At 44.5% G+C, this 22,192-nt stretch overlaps 1 protein-coding gene across 2 annotated transcripts in view; it reads left to right on the top strand.

Annotated features, from left to right (window-relative positions):
* NONO (non-POU domain containing octamer binding) overlaps nt 1–19,724 on the top strand; it is a 36,423-nt gene extending 16,699 nt beyond the window's left edge. Inside the window, exons 11-13 of one of the 2 annotated variants that reach the window (XM_078640232.1) lie at nt 17,914–18,047; nt 18,329–18,408; nt 18,864–19,724. In XM_078640232.1, the coding sequence (XP_078496358.1) occupies nt 17,914–18,047; nt 18,329–18,373 (179 nt within the window). In that variant the 3' untranslated portion in view covers nt 18,374–18,408; nt 18,864–19,724. The remainder of the gene's footprint in view (nt 1–17,913; nt 18,048–18,328; nt 18,409–18,863) is intronic. The other variant, XM_078640231.1, reaches the window with a different exon arrangement.
* Nucleotides 19,725–22,192: the final 2,468 nt, after the last annotated feature.

Consider the following 22,192-nt stretch of genomic DNA (forward strand, 5'->3'; position numbering starts at 1 on the left):
GTAATTGATTTAAAGTCTAGATTCCTTTTTCCCATGATTGCTGGTGAGCTAGTTTGACCAGTGTTCAGCATTCCTGTTAAGAACATGTGCCGTAAATGAAACCACTGTCTGCCAGAGTTAGTCTTTTCCGACATGGTGCCCCATTCTCCAGATTGGCAAACGCCTCTGGACACCTGCACACTTAGTACTAGATTCCCGGTGTTCTTGCCATTGGCTTTTTTGCATCCACATTTTTGTCGGTCAAGTCAGGTGACATCCCTACTCTTGGAAATCTTACACCTATCTGGTATCTCGTACATGTTCAAGATGGGTGGATAGACGTGGCTGATGTTTAGAGCATCCCTATCTTCATAGGGTTTTAGACAGGTGTTTAACACCTGCAGGTTTAAACTTGTTGAGCCTAAATTATACAAACTTCAATACTCTGCCTGACCTAAAATTTGCATAGGTCTGAGTTGCTTTAACATTTTATTTATTTATTCTAAGTTTTATATAGCGCGAACAAGATCTTTGCAGATATCAGAGCGCTTCACAGGGGCAACAGGAGGGTGACTAAACAGACTAATGTGAACAATATAATAATCAGCAGCATATTAGGATAGCGGTCATGTACACGTAGTATACCAATCAACAATCTGGTAGCCAGTAATATAGGACGGCGCAAAGTCATTGATCCAGCTACAATAGGGTTCAGGTAAACTTTGGCTGTATGGATGGCATATACCATTTTCTTGGAATTAAAGAGAACAAGGGGTGGGGGAATCAAGAGGGTGAATAAACAAACTAGTGTGTACCATATAGTGGTCGGTAATAGAAGAGTGGCATAAAAGGGTCGCAATCAAGTAAGGATATAAGGTCAATATACAGTCAGGTAACCAATGATAAAAAGCGATGCAGAGTCTCTGATCCAACAACCTTAAAGTTCAGGTGAACTTGGCCATAAGGATGGTTTTCACCTCTTTCTTGAAGAGTGCAGTGGAGGAGATAAGCCTGTTTTCAGGAGGGAGCGCATTCCAGATCCTGGGTGTCATTCCTGAGAAGGAGCGTTTGTATGTTTTTTCCTTCCGGAATCTACGAGGTTTCAGGAGTAGACTTTTTGCACTTCTGTTGGATCTCGAGCCTCCTGATATATACAACTTTCGGGCGAGGTAGTTGGGTGCCTTGTGGTGTATGGCCGAGTGTCATAACGGCAATTTTTAGCTGTATCCTGGCTTCAAAAGGCAGCCATTTCAGGGATTTTAAGTCTGGGGAAATATGCGAGTATTTTCTTGAGCCAGTAATGAGTCTCGCGGCAGCGTTCAGGGAGGCTCTTAGGGGTGCGGTCGTTGATAGCGGGAGTCCGCTGAGGGCCACAATTCCATAGTCTATGCGGGGGATGACTAGTGCTTGTACAGCAGTTTGGAAGTCCTTGGCCGGGAGGAAGGGTTTAATTTTCCTCAATGTGTTGATTTGGAAGTTGGCTCCTTTCGTTGCTTTGCTAACGTGCTGCTGCATGTTGAGCCTGGCGTCAAGAGTGATGCCTAAGGATTTCGCAGAATCCACGATGGTGGGTTGGACATTGAGTGCTGTAAGGTGATTAAGCCAGATTTGGGTGGTAGTAATTTTCGCAGGAGGTGAAATCAGTAGGCACTCAGTTTTCAGAGCATTTAGTTTGAGGGGATTAACGGCCAGCCAAGATTGAGTGTTTCTAAGTGTGGAGTTCAGAAGTTTGATATCTTCCGGGGATTGTAGCTTTAGGTAAAGTTGTGTCATCAGCATACATATGGAATTGTACATTGGAAGCTTGGAGCAAGGTGGCGAGAGGTTCCATGACTAGGTTGAACAGTGTGGGGGAAAGGGAAGATCCTTGTGGGACGCCTAGATCGACTGGCACAGGTGAAGACAGCACATTATTGATCTTGAACCTCTGAGACCGGTTATGTAGGAAGGACGTAAACCATTTGAGGACAGTTCCAGATAGACCCATTCTAGTGTTTAGCAACTCCACTAGATTCTCGTGTTTGACCGTGTCAAATGCTGAGGAGAGATCAAGAAGGATGAGGAGGCAGGAATCATTGCGATCAAGTATTTGGAGGGCGTCATCAATTATGTGCGTTATAGCCGTTTCCGTGCTATGTTTCGCTCGGAAGCCTGATTGATGAGGGTTGAGGAGATCGAACTGGTCAATGTGTTTTGTTAGCTGGAGTTGTACACATTTTTCCAGCAGTTTGGCCAGGGTGGGGATATTGGTGATAGGGCGGTAATTGTTTAGGTCAGATGGGTCAGCTGTAGGTTTCTTGAGTATAGGCGTGACTTGCCCCACCTTGAGGGAGTCTGGGATGAGACCTTGTTGGAGGGAGCTGTTGATGATTTTGGTCCAAAGTGGGAGGAGCAAGGGGATGAAATCTTTTACAGCATTGGCAGGTAGGGGGTCTATGAGGTGATTAGAGGGCTTCAAAGTGCCGAGCACTTTGTGTAATGCTTCTTCAGAATAGGTGTCGAAGGACAACCATGATGCATTATTCTTAGGTTGAGTGTTAGACATTTTGGTGAGGCAGGGGTATCGGCTTAAGTCATTGATGAGGTCACTTCTTATGTTGTCGGTCTTTAACTTAAAGAAAGTAGAAAAGACTTCGCAGTGTGGGGTATCGCTTGTTGTGCTGTTTGATTGTAAGGGTTGTGTCTTGGTTTGAGTTTTGATAAGTTCGAACAGTTTTTTTTTGGCCTGTTTTTTTGCTTGGTCCAGCTGGAGGCTAAAGAAGTCAGACTTTGCGCGCTTTCTTTTCCGAAAGTAGGCATTTCTCTTGTTTTTAAGCTTTTTGAGATGCAGTGATGAGGGGTCAGATCTCCAGGTGCGCTCTGCCAGACGCATAGCACGCCTGTCATCATTGAGCCTGCTGTCATACCAGGGGTTTGAGTTCTTGGTGGAGACTCTTCAGTTGCAATGGGGCGGCTACGTTGACTATTGAGTTCATAGAGCCAAAGGTAATGATCGGTCAGTGATTGAACATCCGAGGCGTCCGAAAGGGGAAGGAGGAGATTGCAGATGTGGGGAGGCAGGGAGTTGGGGTTAAGATTTTTCAAGTCCCTTTTCCAGATCTTGGATTTGGTAGGTTGAGACGGGTTAAGTTCAACTTTTTCGTTGATAAAGGTGATAATGTGGTGGTCTGACCAGTCACAGGGTTGGATCGCCTCCAGTTGGGTAGAATCCTCTTTGGCGATGATGAGATCAAGTATCGAGCCTTTGTCGTGTGTTGGTCTGTTGCATATTTTTGTAAAGGATAGCGAAGTTTCGAACTTGTGATGCTAGAGGCTGTTTCTTGAGGTATGAATCATCACAGTTTAAGTGCTTTATAGCTTTGGATGTTTCTGTAGGTTGCCATGTTTGATTTCTGTCAAGCTGTGAACCATGAGCCAGTATGAAGAACGGGCTTCTCAAACGAGTAGCTCATGAGCTACTAGTAGCACTCCACCTACCTCTTAGGCCTCCTGTTTGCAGCCCAGTCTACTAAATTAGACTTTGCTTGGCTGAATTAATGTTTGTATACCAAAAATAGTGTTCATTTGAGATCAAGTCAATATTCGCTTTAATCAGTTAAACATTAAAACCATCAAAGCTCAATACAAATATCATGGAGTTAAAAGATGCATTACATACTACTCAGAAATATAAAAACACTTTCCAGCTTAACATATGTTGTGGATAAAAAGACCATATAAATCACAACACCATTAATAAAATGATTTGAAAGAGGTTTTCACCCATTTAGTCTTCCTTATAAAGTCCCATAATTCCTTAACTAAAGCGTCACACCAAAGAATTTCCTCTTCCAAAAAATCACTAAAAGTACAAAGGTGGAGAATGGGTACCGCAATTTCTACACCATGTTTCTTCGTCTAATGGCCCCCGTGATGTAGCTGGCTACCCCGAAACACAACAACGGGGACCCCAGGGATTGCAAGTACACCAAGGCCGGCCTAACTTGCTCAAAGCTACAGCCCTTTAATAATGGCAATATCAATTTATTCCGTAGTAGAACGTAAGTCGCAGAAAGACAATATGTAAAATATTCAGCTCTGAAAAATTATCACAGGGGCAGGGCCCCCTCCTTGGCAAAGCCTTTTGGGAAGGATAGTAGCCATGGGAGCATATTATACTTGAACCTTATTAAAACATACATATGATATGGCTTGTTTATATAGGTCAAGTATGGCTGTATTTCTCGAACTATACTCCGCATTACAAAGCTCCTGACTGAGGGTTTGGCCAGTTCCCCATCCTCCCTGATTAACATTGCCCTATTCAGAAACTGGGTTTTTATTGCTTTGCTTTAATAGCCACCTTACTTAAAGCCTTAGGATTTGTAAACTGGTCATGTCGATTGTGCCAATTCATTATCTTTTGGCATCTCTATCTTTCCAGATGCCTACAGATAATTCAACCAGGCTGCCCATCTGATTGTTCACCATCCTAGGCATCAGCATATTACTACGCTTGAAGCAATTACACTGGCTTCCGGTTGTTCAGCGGTGTGCTTTCATGATTGACTGCCATTTTTAAATCCCTTAACGGAAGGAGGTCGAAATTTGTCAATGATTGTGTAGGAGCAGATTTGTCAATCTTCGTTCAGCTCATAAAAATGTATTACGCCTCATTTTAGATTAAAGCGCACCTGGGGTGCCAGGTTTTCTACCCTGGCCCCCACATTCTGGAACTCTCTTCCCTCCAAAATCTGCTTCTGCACCAATCTTCTTGGTTTCAGAGGTCTTTTAAAAACCTGACTCTTCCGACAGGCCTTCTGAATCTTTCTTTAGGACTCTGATCTCAACCGAATTAGCGCCATGAAACCTCCCCGGTGTACGTGCACTCTATAAATTCCGTTTTAACATACTATCTGCCAGGCAAATAGTGGATGATGCTCCTTCTCGCAGCGAGTATCCGAAACCACCTCCTGCACCTCAGAGCAGCAGTCACTAACTGTTCAGGAAGGACCTCAAGACCTGGATGTTCAACCAATAGGAACAGGCAGCGTGATCCCTCAACTGGACCGGACCCCACAGCACCTCCAGACTGTCATGGGTGAAGCAGCTACGCTATACCAACCCAGATTGCTGCAGTAGACTTCACACTCCTGGGCTCCAGTGCCACTCCACCTGCCTAACTAATGAAGCAGCCAGACTTCTGCCCATTGTTCACTCCTATCTACCCTAAACCTCAGGCGGCAGAAAGGAAAGTCTCTTGGTTTTCCTCTTAGTCCACTTCAGTGCTCAAAGTGCACCCGGGCCTTGATACAAACGGAATGATGGTAAAGCAGCCATAATAGTGTAGTTGGCACTTAAAAAAAGCTGCATTTCTCAACACTTTAATGTCATCTCCTTGAAGTTGCCAGGTTCTGTCCATTTGTAAGTCAAGATCATTGCTCCCACTTCTCAGCCATCTTTGACGCGATCCATGGATTTTTCTTTGTTCTACTTTATTCTGGGCCGTTACTGATTTCCCAGGGATCACGGCCCTGAATGTGGCTCTTTGGTTTGAGATGTCCTCTCAGGTGGTCAAGAGTTAAAGCTAGATGAAGCCAAGGTTTTTTTTTTAGATTTTACTAAAATGGCTCCCATAAATTTTGTTTAAAACCACCAGCCCTGAATCGTTGAAGAGCTGGAGGCTGCTGATATGAGGGGTCTATAAAGTGATTTAATCGAAGGGGTCATGAGAAGTATCTGGATCTCCTTACACGCCACACCTGGAAGATGTACCTGGACACATGTCCGGTCACGAGACCGGACACGGGTGGCGTCCTCCGAGACCACAGCGTGGCTATACCGTTCATCCGTTAGGCGCTTCACACACTCTGTCGACAGCCCGAGGGGCCCCACTGCTCTCAATGGCTGTCGCACACTATGACAAAGGCAGACTGTGCACCTGAACTGCTAACCCCTACTCCATTGCCGCGCCCCCAAGGACTGACGCTCCGTTCTGTGGGTTTCAGTGTCATGGATGCCGGAAAAATACGCGATGGCGCAGCTAAAATTTGGGACATACCGATGAGAACTGATCTGTTTTGTTTGCAGAGTTAAACTGTTTACTTATAGGGAAAAAAAATGAAAAAATAAGACGTCACTTACAGACATAACTGTATAATGAGCGCATGTGATACGTAAAATGTAATTAGTCTCATTCACTGAGGGTACAATAGATGGTATGGTGCACCTTTCTCTACACTCCCCTACCCTCACGTTACATCAAAATGTTGCAGCCGGCCCACAGGGTTGTAGGCTTCGCTATATGTACTGCTCTATTGAATAATAATAAACGTGTTTAATTGTTTAATAAAAAAATAAAGAAATGGGAAGTATCTGGATTAAAAACCTTTTTGTGCGAGACTCTGTAAGGATGCGGAGTTCTGGAATGTCGGTTTAATGGATTTATGAAGAAAATTACTGCACTATGTACAGTCAAGTTCTCCAGTATATGATCTTTCTCAGATTAATGTGCTTGAATAATTCCAAGTCGAAGTGGGAGTCCCATAGTAAGGCAGTATGTAACACGTTCATAGGCTACACTGACCATGAGCAGTCAGTTTAAAAAAAAAAGGACTAAACTTAACCAGTTGAGCAACTGCACTCTAGAACACTCGAGGCTTAGTCCCTCAAATTTTCTACTGCACGTTTTGTAAAGGGAGTCGCTAAACTGTGCTCAGTCTTCTGGTGTTTGCAACTTTCTCATATCCCCCATATTTTCCTGTCTAAAAAGGCCTCTTTCGAGCCTGCAGAAAGAAGGCTGCATGTGGGTGGCCCACATACAAACTCTATTGCCTCTACCCCAGCACAAGGTAAAGGAGTTTAAAATATTCTGCACTTTTCCCTCAAACTTTGAAGGACAGTCTAGGCACACAATCTACTGGGGCTGGGCAACGTCTGCATTCTTCCTCTGTACCATTGATTAGAGCCCTGCTGGCGGCAATATTGAGTCAACAATGAGTACAGCTAAGACCTCAGTTTACAATATTACGCTGACTGACAACTGCGTCGACAACCCAGCAGACGGAGTTCATCTACACCAAGGCCAAACCATGCCTTTTGCCATTGCGCCGTCATCGCAACCATCTAAAATGATGAATGTGAAGCAACTTTGAGACCTGAACGGACTACCCCACCACTGCCAATCAAGGTTTCTCTTAAGTCACCTATCGGACCTCGAGGAGTCGGGTGATGGGCCTTTTGGAGCAGCTCGCATCAAGATCCAGGATGACTATTGGAAAGTTAGTTCAAGATCTGCTGACCTTATTTGGGAAGTACATTGATAATGCTCTGTTGGCCTACGAAACTGACACGGCCAGATCCCTATGCATCTGTCAGTTCAAAAAGTTGTTGCTGTTTCGGGGGCCTTGTAGAAGGGGATTTGCAACCTACAGGGGAGGATACCAGTGCTCCCACCAGTACCAATCCTTCCATTCCCTATACAGACGCGCTTTTCATCAACTGTACTGTCTCCTGCCCAGAGAGGCATATACAAAACAAGGCCCCAGAAGAAAGCTTCCCCCACCTATGGCCATACCCTGGAGTTCACCGAAGGACCACCAAACTCTCTTCCAATGGAGTGCAAAGCTACAAACTCTTCCTCGTCGTTTCAAACTTGGTCTCGCATTGAATCATCCAAAATCCTCAACTATTCAAAGACCATATTTCTAGGAACCAACCTGGATACAAACCGAGGTTAACACATTTGGCTCTAAAAATGTGCAGAAGTCTGTTTCAGGCTGCACAAGTTGCTACTCGGCATGAACTCTTCCACAGTCAGCCTGATCCCGCTGGTGCGTCTAAATGAGGCCATTACAAGAGGAGCTGCAAACGCGGATCAATCGGAAGGGTTGTGTAAAGACTTGATAAGTATCACCCTAGAGATGGTGGAAACTTTCGCATGGTGATATCATCTTTTGATAGGTCTCAGTTTTTGGTCTTTAGTACCCAACTGCGTCATCACTGCAGATTCCTCTCTAGAGTGCTGGAGCCAGAAAATCCAAGGGAAGTGGTCCGCACTCCAGAAAAGTTTTCATAACCACTTAAAGCTGAGAGCTATCACTCTTGCCTTACCTGCTTTTCTTCCGCAAATAGCAGGGTCTTGGGTGCTGGTATGTATAAAACATAACGGTATGTAATATTGCAACGAGCAAGAGGTACAAGGTCAAACGCTTTCTCAGGAAGCCCAGGAGCTCTAGGGCTGGCTCCAAACCCTCAAGATATCAGTGCTGAGCATGTGACAGAAATAAACACCTTAGCGAACAGGCTGAGCAGAGCCGAAGGCAGTTCTACGAGTGGGAACTGGATCAACCAGAGCTGGTAACGTTCTCACTGTGGGGAAAACCAGCATTGGATCTCTTGCCAACAGATAACACCAAATGCCAGTTGGTACCTATTCCCAGGGTCGTGGGCTAATGCCCTCTTGAAGTGATCTGGGTTTTATGCTTACGCATTCTCCCCATCCCATTTCATACAGAGTTCTCAGGAAGATGAATATAGAACACGACTCCTCATCCTGATCGCTCAGTTACCCAGGCACCATTGGTTTACAGAGCTTCCACTGCTGTCTGAGTCCAATCCATTAGCCTGCCATCAACGCATACATGGATCATGGGGAACAAAGGCCAGTCCTACACCTGAAACCAGCCTCTCCACTTGTATGCTTGGCTCCTGAATTTTACGAGTTGTCTTATCCCTCAGGATTGTAGGAACATTCTATTCAAAGCCCGAGTGGAAGCCAAGAAGACCTGAAAGCTAAAATGGAAGAGATTCTGTTCATGGTGTCAACAATCCAACCTGCATCAATTTGAGGAATCACCTGAGCACATTCAGCTTTTCCTTCTGTTGCTTGCTAGATTAAGATTGGTGCATGCATCTGTCAAGGTTCACCACGCCGCAGTCTCAAGGTGCATGCGCTCTGCACACTACTCTCTCTCCTCCACGAGAATAATCAAACCATTCATGAAGGAGTTATTCAGAGCCTCCCTTGGTACAAACTTTTCCCTCCCCAGAATGGCATCTCCATCCTGTTCTCAACTTGTGAAACTTCAATTTGATCCCATTCCCAAGGCAGACCTGATATTTCTCACGTCTAAGCTTTCTTTACTTTAAACTCTCGCTTACACTAGAAGAGTTGGTGAGCTACAGGCTCTCGCAACACAGGAACATTTCTTTCGTTTCACTGAATATGTGCTTCTCGGAACCCTGGGATGAAATTTTGGTTTGTTCTATCACAATTTCACCTCCATGAACCTATCGTAGTATGTCATTTTTGCCCAAATCCGTGATCACCAGCTGAAAGGTTTCTCCATACACTGCACATTAAAAGAGGTCTTAAATTTGATCTACATGGTACTTAACCGCTTGGAAAACTGATCACCTGTTGGTGTTTTGTGGACCATCTCAACTGGATACCATAGTCTCGAAAGAAACCATCGCAAGAGATTTCTGCCACCATTCAGATTTGCCACTACAAAGCTGGCAAACCACTCCAGTGAAGGAGCGCTGTGTCCACTTCAGCTGCTCTTTTTGCAGGCATCCCACTAGAGATGTTCTGCTGCAACATGGAAGTGCGCTCACCTGTCTGAAGCACTACTGCCAGGAATTAGCACAGTCATGCAGCCATAAGCAGGCGATGTCAACTTCATGCGTTCCAACTCAGATGAGCCTTTGCAACTATAGGTTTATACTGATGTAGATTGTATGCTGAATGACTGTTTTATCACAGTACTTACTCAGTTATGTCTATATAGACTTATAAACATGTATTACTGATATCCACCATCCGCATATGGTACTTACATTAGTAAAATAGTAACCTACAATAACTGCTTGCTATTCTGATTCAAGCATGTGAATCCATTAAAGAAATACAGGAGAAGGAAATAAGTAACCTTTAACTGCAGTTCTCTCCAGTATTGCTTTCTTCCATAGCCACATGCGACCCACCTACTCCTGATTTATTTCCACTTGTAAATGAAAGTCTGAGACTGCCTCTTAAGTGTTCTAGAGGGTGCTGTCAGTGATTGGTTGTAGTTCAAGTGTTCTTTTTTCGAATGTATTTTTCAAAGTTTTATATAGCGCGAACAAGATCTTTGCAGATATCAGAGCGCTTTACAGTAAGAGGTTAGGGGCAACAAGGGGGGGGTGATTATACACACTCTTAAAAGCAATATAATCGGTAGTAAGTGAGTTGCAAGGTAAGAAAGCAATCAAGTAATGGTTATGATGCTTTTTGGCAAAATCGACCAGGAAGCACACGGGGAGGAGGGGTAGCGGTGATTTTTAAAAAAACGCTGTCAGTAGAAATTTTACTATTTGAGACTGTTGACCTGGCTGATTTGCTTGGGGTGAAAATTACAGTAAATAGCCTATGTTGGGTGGTGTTAGCGGTTTACCGCCCTCCCAATGCAACCCCAACCTTCCAGGACCTATTTGCCCCCATTATATCAGACCTTTGCTCTCGCTATACGAAAATTGTAGTCACTGGAAATTTTAATTTGCACTGGGATAATCCCCACTGGGATGCCCCTATGCGTCATTTGGACACTTTGATGTCAGCATTAAATTTTAAACAAATTGTGCAGGTCCCCACGCACATCAAAGGTCACACTCTTGACCTGGTGTGGACTACAGATCCCTCCTTAACACTGGAGGAAGTAGCCCCATGTATTTGGTCCGACCACCATCTAATCTCTTGTGAGATACGTATTAAGGGCCAAACAATTAGACCAACATTGGCGGCTAGACAAACCCGTAAATGGGCAGAGGTCGATCTGAGGACCCTGTCCAAGGTATTCCCGCCAAGAGACTGTCTCCTGAGCCTAGATCACTCTCTGGATCAGCAATACGCGGATTTAACGCATTGTCTGATATCAGCTATTGACCAGATAGCACCAATGGAAATGAAGGTGTTAAAAGGCCCGGGTAAGGATGCCCCTTGGTTCACGCCAGCTCTGAGGGACCACAAAAAGAAACTAAGAGCCTTAGAAAGAGGATGGAGGAAAACTAAACATGACTTAGCTAGAAACCTCTATCGAACTTCCTTGACTGCATACAAAAAACATATTACGCTGGCCAAAGCTGAGTACTACGAATCCCGCTTAAGTATGGCAGCCAACGTGCAGAAAGAGACTTTTAAGATCCTGTCGGAGCTGACTAAAAAGTCGGACAGTGTTCAGTCCTCCATAAACTGCAATTCCTTCCAGGAATATTTTCTGGAGAAAGTAAAAACCATCATCCAAGACATAAAAAGTGGGATGCCAAACGGGATGCCCACATCCATTGGCCCCCGAACTCAAACTGACTGTTCCATCACACTGTTTCCAGAGATTGACAGCTTGAGTCTGCAGCAGTTGATGGGCAGAATTAAGTCTGGATCCCTAGCGGACCCGTGTCCACCTAGAGTCTTTCAGGCAGCCCGCCCTCTATTGGAGGAGCATGTCATCTCTCTCCTAAATAGATCCTTGGAAACAGGACAATTACCGACAGACTTCAAGGAAGCGCGTGTTAGACCGCTGCTGAAGAAACCTGGTGCAGACCCCGCAATACTAAAAAATTACAGGCCGATCTCCCAGTTACCATTCCTCTCAAAAGTACTGGAACAACATGTACTAAAAACCCTGTCTATGTACTTGGAGTCCAACTCCCTGCTTCATGAACGACAAGCAGGGTTCCGAGCACATCACAGCACCGAGTTGGTGATGCTCTCGGTGCTGGACGAACTGAGAGGCCTGGCTGACGGAAAAAAACCGAGCGCCCTGATTTTATTAGACCTTTCAGCGGCGTTCGATACCGTCAGCCATGCGCTACTATTGGAAAGGCTGGGTGACTTTGGTATCAAGGGCCTGGTTTTTAGTTGGTTGCAGTCCTTTCTGTCAGGAAGGACACAAAGAATACAACTGGGAGAACAAATCTCCGTAGTGGGAGTTAGAATGTGGGGTGCCCCAGGGCTCGGCCTTATCCCCACTGCTGTTTAATTTATATCTACAGCCGCTGATTGCCTCCTTGGCGAGTATGGGCTGCACAGTATACAACTACGCAGACGACACGCAGTTGCTGCTGAGTGTTGATAATACAAACACCGCCCAACTCCACACTCAGAACATTTTGAGACACACGGTCCAGTGGATGACAGGAAACCTCTTAAAAGTCAACCCAGACAAGACTGAGGTCCTGGTGATTTCATCTACCACCTCACCATGGGGTGACCTCTACTGGCCCGCAGAGCTGGGTCCAGCTCCAAAACCCAGCCTGGTTGTGAAGAGTTTGGGAATCAAACTGGACTGTGACCTCACTATGGTCAACCAAATCTCCGCTGTAGTGGGTAGCTGCACTAATATTATTCGACAGCTGCGGAAACTAGTGCCTATCATTTCCCAATCTATGCTACGTTCCATCGTCACAGCTACTGTAATCTCACGCATAGATTATGGAAATGCCCTCTACCTTGGCCTACCACAAACCCTGACAAACAGGCTACAGGTGGTGATGAACGATGCTGCTCGTCTTATTTTCAGGCTGCCAAGACGTACTAGAGCATCCCCCCTGCTGCAGAGTCTCCACTGGCTCCCTATTAAGGAGCGAGTGGAATTTAAAAATATGTGCATTGCCCATAAAGCCATCTACGGCATGGCGCCAGCATACATTAAAGATCGTCTAGCAGTGTACAGCCCAAAGAGAGCTCTCAGATCCTCAAATTCTCAGCTACTGGTGTGCCCCCGTTACAAACTTACCACCAAGGGAGGAAGAGCGTTCTCGGTGCTGGTTCCTCATCTATGGAACACACTACCTGAGCTATTACGTAAGGAAGGAAACCTCCTACGCTTCAGAAAGGGGTTGAAAACGCTACTATTCAGGAGAGCCCTCTGAGCCACTTCAGGTTAAGTGGAGACTTCTGTACTGTCTAAGTTGTTGTTTACCATCTAGTCCCATGCGCTTAGAGGCCTGTAGGTGATTGAGCGCGGTATAAATTAAAAATAACAATAACAATAGGCAATCAAAAATACAGAGCCGTGCAATGTATTTGATCCAGTAACAAAAGTGTTCAGGTGAACTTAGCCATAAGGATGGCTTTTACCTCTTTCTTAAAGAATGCAGTGGAGAGGATAAGCCTGGTTTCAGGCGGGAGTGAATTCCAGATCCTGGGTGCCAATCCTGAGAAGGAGCGTTTGTATGTTTTTTCCTTCCGGAATCTTCTAGGTTTCAGGAGGAGTTTTTTGTGCTTCTATTGGATCTCGAGCCTCCTGATATAGTCTGCTTTTGAGTGAGGTAGTAGGGTGACTTGTGGTGTATGGCCGAGTGTCATACAGGCAATTTTCAGCTGTACTCTGGCTTCAAAAGGCAGCCAGTTCAGGGATTTTAAGTCTGGATATATGCGAGTGTTTTCTTGAGCCAGTGAGGAGTCTCGCGGCAGCGTTCAGGGAGGCTCTTAGTGGTGCCGTTGTTGATAGGGGGAGCCTGCTGAGAGCCACAATTCCGTAATCTATGCGGGGGATGACTAGGGCTTGTACAGCAGTTTGGAAGTCCTTGGGTGGGAGGAAGGGTTTGAGTTTCCTCAGTGTGTTGATTTGGAAATTAGTTGCTTTGCTAATGTGCTGCTGCATGTTGAGATCGGAGTCAAGTGTGATGCCTAGGGATTTTGCGGAGTCCACGATGGTGGGCTGGACATTGAGTGCAGTTAGATGATTGAGCCAGGTTTGGGTGATGGCGTTTTTCGCAGGAGGTGAGATCAGAAGGAACTCAGTTTTCAGAGCATTTAGTTTGAGGTGATAATCGGCCAGCCATGATTGGGTCTCTTTTTTAAAAAAAATTTTATTTTATTTATTTTAGTTCCACACTTCCAAAACATGGTAGACATTTAGCAATAAATACTTTCCTTATATGGTTTTTACACAGTAATCATATATTTAATCCGCCTATCACACTGGGTCATATCATGAAACTTCCCCATCAAAAAAAAGAAAAAAATTAGCCCTAAAAGACATAGCTGTAGGTCATTTTAACATTAATTAAACAAGTGTTGCTGGTATAGTGCATTACTGCATTACTACTACAGTTATTATTCCATATACATCAATCTTTGTATTACAAAAAATAAATCATCAATTATTCAAATGAGTCAAAAATTGTTCCCAGATCATAAGACCCAATTTGCGTTTTTTTGCCCCCTTCAATGAATATAGACTAAATTCCAAACTTGCAATTCTGTATAACTTGGCCCTCCACACCTCCAATCTTGGAGGTTCCTGGCAAAGCCAGTCGCCAGCTATACATACACGAGCTACAGCCATTGCTACAAACAAATATCTGAACTTGTATAAGCTGCCCCCTTGGAAACCTCTTGACCCATCCCTAGCAACATCAATGCAATGGTTATCCGAACATGATTGGGTGTCTCTTAATGTGGAGTTCAGAAGTTTGATGTCTTCCGTGGATTGTAGCTTGAGGTAAAGAGTGTCATCGGCGTACATATGGAAGTGTACATTCGATGCTTAAAGCAAGGTGGTGAGGGGTTCCATGACGAGGTTGAACAATGTGGGGGATAGGGAAGATCCTTGAGGGACGCCTAGTGTTACGGGCACAGATGAGGACAACACGTTGTTGATCTTGAACTTTTGAGACCGGTTATGTAGGAAGGAGGTGAACCATTTGAGGACAGTCCCGGATAAACCCATTCTTGCATTAACTCCAGTAGGTTCTCATGTTTGACCGTATCAAATGCTGAGGAGAGATCAAGAAAGATGAGGCAGGAATCATTGCGATCAATGATTTGGAGGGCGTCATCAATTATGTGTGTCATAGCCGTTTCCGTGCTGGGTTTTGCTCGGAATCCTAAATGAGGAGTGTTGAGGAGGTCAAACTGATCAATGTGTTTTGTCAGTTGGAGTTGTACGCATTTTTCTAGCAGTTTGGCCAAGGTTGGGATATTGGTGATAGGGCGGTAATTGTTTAGGTCGGCCGGGTCAGTTGTTGGTTTCTTGAGTATAGGCATGACTTGCCCTACCTTGAGGGAGTCTGGGATGAGTCCTTGTTGAAGGGAGCCGTTAATGATTTTAGTCCAGAGTGGGAGGAGCAGAAGGGGTGAAGTCTTTTACAGCATTGGCAGGTAGGGGGTCTGTGAGGTGATTAGAGGGCTTCAAGGAGCCGAGCAGTTTGTGAATTGATTCTTCAGAGTAGGTGTCGAAGGACGACCATGCCGCGTTGTTTTTAGGTTGAGTGTTATGCTGATGGGGCTGGAGTATCGGCTTACATCATTGAGGAGATCACTTCTTATATTGTCGGTCTTTAGCTTGAAGAAGGCAGAAAAGTCTTCAGAGCTTACTGTTCATTGTCAGTATAGCCTATGATAGTGATACATATTGCTTTACCGTGGGACTGCCACTTCGACAAAGAATTTTTCAAGCATGTAAATCTATGAAAGATATCTATACTGGGGAACTGCGGTTGAGGAACCAGTTTTCTTAGCCTTACTAATATGTATTCTTGGAATGCACTTTGTTTTACTATCAAACTAAATAATTGTGGCAGCCTAGCTTCTACTTCATGCCACTTCAATTTATCGATTGTGCGGCTGGGGCACTTTATTGCATAATTATGTATTTGCCACAAAGCTGCTATAATTTGTAGATTTGAATATTTCTTACTCACAGTTCAAAAGTTAATGACTGCAGCGACACATGCTGCAGAACAGTGGAAGGCCCTTTGCAAAAATTGTTTTGTCACCTTTCTGTTGCTTAATGCTATATTTGTGCCAAACTAATACTTATTAGGAGCAATCTATCCCAAGACAGTGTTAAAAATTACAAGATACTATCACAAAGTGCTGCATTGTGTTACATAATTTAATCAACCCTGCCACAATATTTGACTTTCTGCTGCATAATTCCAGTGGTACTTTATTTGTTGGGACCTCATTGCACTAAATACACAGGTCCCTATTCTGCATGGTGCCAAGCAGCGTTCAGTTCTGTGACTGCTCTGGTCACCGACTGCTGCAGCGATTGCATTAACCAATTAAGTTTTCATAATGTGAAAGTTAATTTCCCATCCAATAGTTTAAGTTTACTTTATTTCTTATTCTGTGTTTTATTTCATATGCAGTTACTGTAGATGAAAAAACAAAATACTTATTTTTAGCTAGGTCTACTCACTATTTTTTACTGCTAACAGTACAAGCTTTAAACAGATTTTTGGAATAAAATGTATTCCACAGCTGCCCTGATGACCGTGTACTGATTTAACACCAATAAGCCAGGATTAGAATAATTGGAGGAGTTCATATAAAATTATACTTAACCATATCTGAGCCATTGCAGAATCATGAAATCTGAACAGATGGCCTAATTTTTGTGTCAAAGGTGGCAACTCTAACTTCGCTCTAAGTAAATGGAGATTGCCTGGAAACACGTCAAATGTGTGTTCGCCAAAGTTTTTTTTTATCCCCTGCTGTTGGGCTCAGAAATGAGCTATTTTGGCAATCGACAACACTAGCAATTGAACACTGGGCTTCTGAGCAGAGAACTGAGATGTGATAATGGCTAAGCACAAGTGCCAGCACAGACACCAGTAGGGGGGATCTGCTGAGTATTCAAAGGCGTTGTTCCTCCTGGGCCTCAAATCCGTCCCAGAAAAGATTTCATAAAGCATTTCACCATGAATACAAATCTAGTGTTTTAGAGGAAATACTGTTAAACTGAGACTGAAATGGCTGTTGACATCAACACTTTGCTGTCGACCTCTTTGAAACGTAACTCCTAGGTTTAAATCAAGACGGCAGCTTGAGGGGTGTCCGTGGCATTTCAAATCGGGTGATGTGGTGGGTTCTATAATAAGCTTTGCAACAGAATCGAGGGAGGCCGTTAATGGAGCGGTCTTGGGTCTGGGTTTGCCACAGAGTAGCACTTCCAAAGTCCAACCTGCGAATCACTAGGGCTTGGGCGTCAGACTGTCGTTGCATGGGAGGAAGTCTTAATTTTCTTAAGATGTTCATTTGGTAGTTTGCTCCTTTAGTGGCTGGACTAATGTGCTTCTGCATGTTGAGGATCTTTTCGAGAGCTTCCCCCCCCCTCCAATGATCTTAAAGTCCATAACTTGTGGTTGGCAGTTGAAGGCTGTTGGGTGCTTCATCCATTCATTAATGATGGGTGACTGCGTGGTTGGAGTGATTAGGAGGAATCGTACCTATTTTGTGGTCCCTCTGGGTGGCATAATACATACTATAGAAACCTTTAGTACCCCTGCCCTGAATACCATAGGTACTATTTACCAGGGTGCTAAACTCTTTGCCAATTGAGTTGCAATTAAAGTATGGCTGTGGCAGGAGACTGGTTAGTTTTCGAGTCCCGGTGCACTTACAAATCAACAGCATCAGTACCCGTGAGCAAGAAGTAGGAATGACATGTCAAAAAGGGCTCTTTTCTACAGGTACCTGCCCAGAACAGTTTACAAGCAGCATACTTCAGCCCAGTCATGAAGCCAAGTTTAAATTTCAAGTTCCTAGTGCTATGGCTAAAAAATTCCCCACTGTCCTATGTAACAGTGAAGATTGGTGTTTGTCTGCCCATCTCAAAGATCCTATGTACAAGGTGTTCAAATCACTGTCAAGGATTTTTTATCCATGTCTTGATGTGTGGTTTACAGAAGAGACCAACTAAACCTTACTGACTGTAGAACTATTTTGCTGTAAGGTGGTGGGCTAATGGTCAGCATTTGGTGTCTGGGCATATTCTGTAACTGTTCTCCTATATCTGTCCTTCCACAGTATCCCAATAGCGAGTAGGAAGAATGATTGAGGACACAGTGGCATTTTTACAGACTTTTACTTAGTTTGTTCTTTCAGCTGTAGGCACTGTAAAGAGAATCTTTGCAGAGGACGGTCTTGTAAGTGTGGGTGTAATTTTCTTTTTCTTGTCCTAGGTGCAATGGGGATGAACAACCGTGGCTCGATGGGAAGTGCTCCAAGTGTTCCACCGAGTGCAACAGCGGGGACAGTGACCCCCACTGCAGCCGCAACTCAAGCACTAATGCCCGAGGGATCTGCCATGGGAATGGTAATGTAGACCGCATTACAGTGGCTTGCTGCTAGTTCTTTACTTTTTGGGTGCTAGTGAGTTTATTGTTGGAATTATGTGAGCCTTTATTGGCTGCCTGTTCGGGAGAGTAGGATGAGTGGTTGGGTGGGGGTGGCTTCACACTTGGAGCTAGAACAATTAAATGGTACACATTAATTTTCACCGTAGTATCATAAAATTTGGGGCAGACAGGTGGGCAGCTGCTCCCTATTTGGAGAGACTGTTTTAATTTGCCCTTTTTGTTTTTTTATACTTTATAGATTTTGTTAAAAGCAATACAAGCTGTTAGAACACAACAACAATAAGACGTGTTGGTCAGGAACACAACCATTACTATAGGGTAAGAAACAGCTTTAGGGGATTATAACAAAGGTGTAGGGTCTGTGGAACATAGTTGTTTAATTTTCTTCTGTAAAATAACCCAACATGAGGGCAACAAATGTTTCACTTTCTGAGCCCTCATGTTGGTGGGAGGGAGGCTTAGCTTTCCAACCGAATGTGGGAGATCCTGAATATTACCTTCTCTGTGCAGCATGTGCTGTGACCAATCATGTCTTAATCGTGTAGTAGTCATACACATGGGTCTCCCAGCAGCATTTGCAGTAATTGCACTTGTAGAAATTTCTGATATTGATCAAATAAGAACCTGTCTCCTCGTCAAAATTTTTGTTGTGTGCAGATTATTCTGAGGTAAGATGTGGCATGCTTGGGGATTTAAGTGAACTGGTATAAGTTAACTAGTATGACGCAGCATACTGAAGGAGTTGCCTGACCAACGTTTCTTTCTTTCTCCAGACGCCACCCCCTGCAGAACGCTTTAGCCAGAACAGTGCCATGGAAGGACTTGCAGGTGCTCTGGCAGCAGGCCAGCAGCCGCCTGGTTTCAGCAGAGGAGCTCCTGGTGGAGATTTTGGGCCCAATAAGCGTCGTAGATATTAGACTCCTCTCCTTCTCCCCAGTTTTTCGGAGGGCCCTTACTATTAGAGTGATATTTCACGTCTATTTTGTGGACAAAGCTGGTGCTGTCCTGAACAGCTCTCATATTTCACTCGATGTGTTTTTTTAATTTAAATAGAATGGCTTATTGCGTTGTGTTCATCTGTGCAAAGCTGATATTCTGGTATTGCCTGGAACAAGTCCTCTCCCAATGCCTTTATCATTCCAAGCAGTGGCTTCCTTTCTCTTCTGAAGCAGTGCTGTTTTTTGTTTGATGCCGTGCCCCTCAAATAACTGCCCCTGAAAAGGGGCTTTTGGTTTAGTTTGCCTTTTGTCTTATTCACATCTTGTGGCTCATTTAAAGCCCACTTTACCCCATCATGCAGTTAACATAAAGGGGTTTTAGTATTTTTTTTAAATTTACATACATGTTGGCCTCTGGAGTTTTTTTTTGGGGCTAGTGTAGTGTCTTCTCGGACATCTGTTAAATATGGTTCCTTTTGATAATGTGTTGTATCTGTTCATTGTCTGGCAATTAGTAAGGTCGTTCTTGGAAATATACTGTATCCCAAGCTGATTGAACTCAATGCAACAGTAACCATGACTGTCTAAGCCTTGTTCCATGTAAATCTTTTGCATTGGGATAAAAGATGTAAAGTAACCAACCGGCGGTGAGATGTGATGGTAATGTATTTAGTAAAGTGAATTTTAATCCCTTTTCATCTGGTTTCTTTGTGCTTCTTGGAGAAGTGACTGGTGTGAGTGGCTCTCGTAACTTGCTTCCATAGATTTTTACTTTCACTGAGGACTCCTCACTTGTGAGAAACGTGTTGGTATTGAAAGTTGCTGTGGTGTGCCCTGCATTTGTTACAACTCAACTGGTGTTGAGCAATGGGGAGGGGAGACTGTCTCCTAACAGTCATGAGTAGGGCTAACTGGTCTCCATACCCCCAACTCCCCCAGATATTGCGGCATACATTAGGAAATTTTGCAGCGCAAAATTGCATTTTTTACTGCACCCTATTTCAGTTTATGCCCTAATAAAAAAGAATCTGCAGTATAAAGCCACAGGGTACATTCTTATCACAATACTATTCAGTCTCTTCCAAGACTGCAGTATCCATAGCCTTAAATGGCAGGTACTGCTTTGTCCTTATCCAGTTGCCAAACTGCAGTGTAAACCCAAAATCTGGGATCAATCCCAGCTTGCTGCTTAACCAAATTGTGATCCTAGCCAAGTACTTTTTCACTGAGCGTCCTTTTTTATTACCACATATGAGGGGGATTGAAATGTGATCGCTGAATGTGCGCTATACAAAAGGATCGTTTTTTTTCAGTACCCATACCAAGCTAATGTGTTGCCTGGAATTCCCATGAGTTAAGGACTCATTAGCTCATATGAGCCCTTATAAATACGTGAGCACTTGATGTGTGCTGTATTACAACATAGGGATGTGATATGGCAGGGAAATTGCACTCCGTTTTATTCAAATGTTATTTCTTTAGCGAAGGAATACCAGACCAGTATGGGCTTTTTTTTTTTTTTGTGGCCTTCTCCCAATATTTGCATAAGAGGCATTATGCTGAAGGGTCAGTGACCAATGAAAAAACAAATAATTGGACAAAATGTTGAACAATGTCACACATTCACCCCAATACAATCTCTGGGCCTATATCAATTTTTTTTTGCTCTCCCATGCAAATCCACTTTAAACCCAGCCATATGCAAGTTAGTCTTGACCCTTCTTCCGATGGATTAAACCCATGTTCTTGTGAATGTTTGCATTGTTCAGCATTCCGTCCATTTGTTCCTTATGCTTTTTTTTTTGCAGAGTTTTATATAGCTTGAACTAGACCCGAATCAGGTATCAGAGTGCTTTACATAGCACCAGTTACGTTACATGAGGACGGACATTTTAGGCACGGGGAGATTAAGTGATTTGCCCAGAATCACAGGAGGTTTTGGCGTTGTTACCGAGACCCAGATCCCCAGGTCCGAGGTCGAGCGCCCTAGCTGTTAGGCCAACTCCTCTACCCTTTGAAGGGTCCTAGTAAAGCATGCGAGATGCAGTACTCCTTTTGTTTGGAGAAGTCTTGAATCGTTGGTTGTGAGTCATGGTGGTGTCCCTGCAGTTGGTCAGATCCCCTAGATGCTCAAGCACTTGGCTGCAACAGTGTGGTGGAAGGAACTGCAAGCATAACCTGCAGCACCACTGAGGGACACTAATGCAGAGAAAAAACAAACCGGAGAAAGTGGCAAGAGATGCCGAAAAGACCGCTAAAAGCACAAATGCTTGGAGCATAAAATCTGAGGATACTTTTTTGCAGTGTCTGTTAAAACGTTAACTGAAGGTCAGCCTAGAACCAAAGGCCCCCAAAAATCGATGGTCTAATCGCTGCAGAGTACAAAAGGGAAAAGCAAGCCTTCGGAGACGGCAGAACCATCACTGCCAAAAAAGATGCCTAACAGAGGGTGCAAAAGGTTGAGAAGAAAGATTTCCTGAAAAAAAAAATGGGGGTGCTAATTCAGTGGAAGTGGTTCGATGACTCAAAGAATATCCTATCCAAAACCTTCAAGGCTGTAGTTAGAATCTCCGCTGGGGGCCGAGCGGGGGGGACTTCAACCCCCAGGAGCCTTTGCGGGGGCGCTCCCAGTGACGCCGCAACAGGCGCCCGGAGGCGCATAAAACAGCAGCGCTCCTGGAGCGCTGTGGGAGCCCAAACGCAACATTTTAAACTTGCCACACATTTCTTGCCACTGTGTCCGTGCTGCCAGGACCGGGGAACGATACTAAAACGAGACCAGGAGCCGAGTCCCCGCCGCCTTTCTCCACCAGAGCGGCTGCCGAGCGGGGGGGGACTTCAACCCCCAGGAGCCTTTGCGGGGGCGCTCCCAGTGACGCCGCAACAGGCGCCCGGAGGCGCATAACACACCATCACCCCCTCCGCGCAGCGGGACGCGAGCGGGACACAGCGCGGGGCAAAGGGCGGGCCCTCTGTGGCCCTGAGGAACCTGGCCTGGGCCATACACCCTGCTCGATTTCCTATAACCCACTGACTATTGGACTATTGGACATCTGAACCGTAAGCTGTTTGCCCCCTATATACATTTATCCTAACTGGGGTGTATTCTGATTTTCCCTGTCACTGTTGCTTATTTTTTATTGACTAAGGGTTGGCTAACATAA

This window comes from Lissotriton helveticus, chromosome 4_2 (genome assembly GCF_964261635.1).
Source record: "Lissotriton helveticus chromosome 4_2, aLisHel1.1, whole genome shotgun sequence".
In the NCBI taxonomy this organism is placed as follows: Eukaryota; Metazoa; Chordata; class Amphibia; order Caudata; family Salamandridae; genus Lissotriton; species Lissotriton helveticus.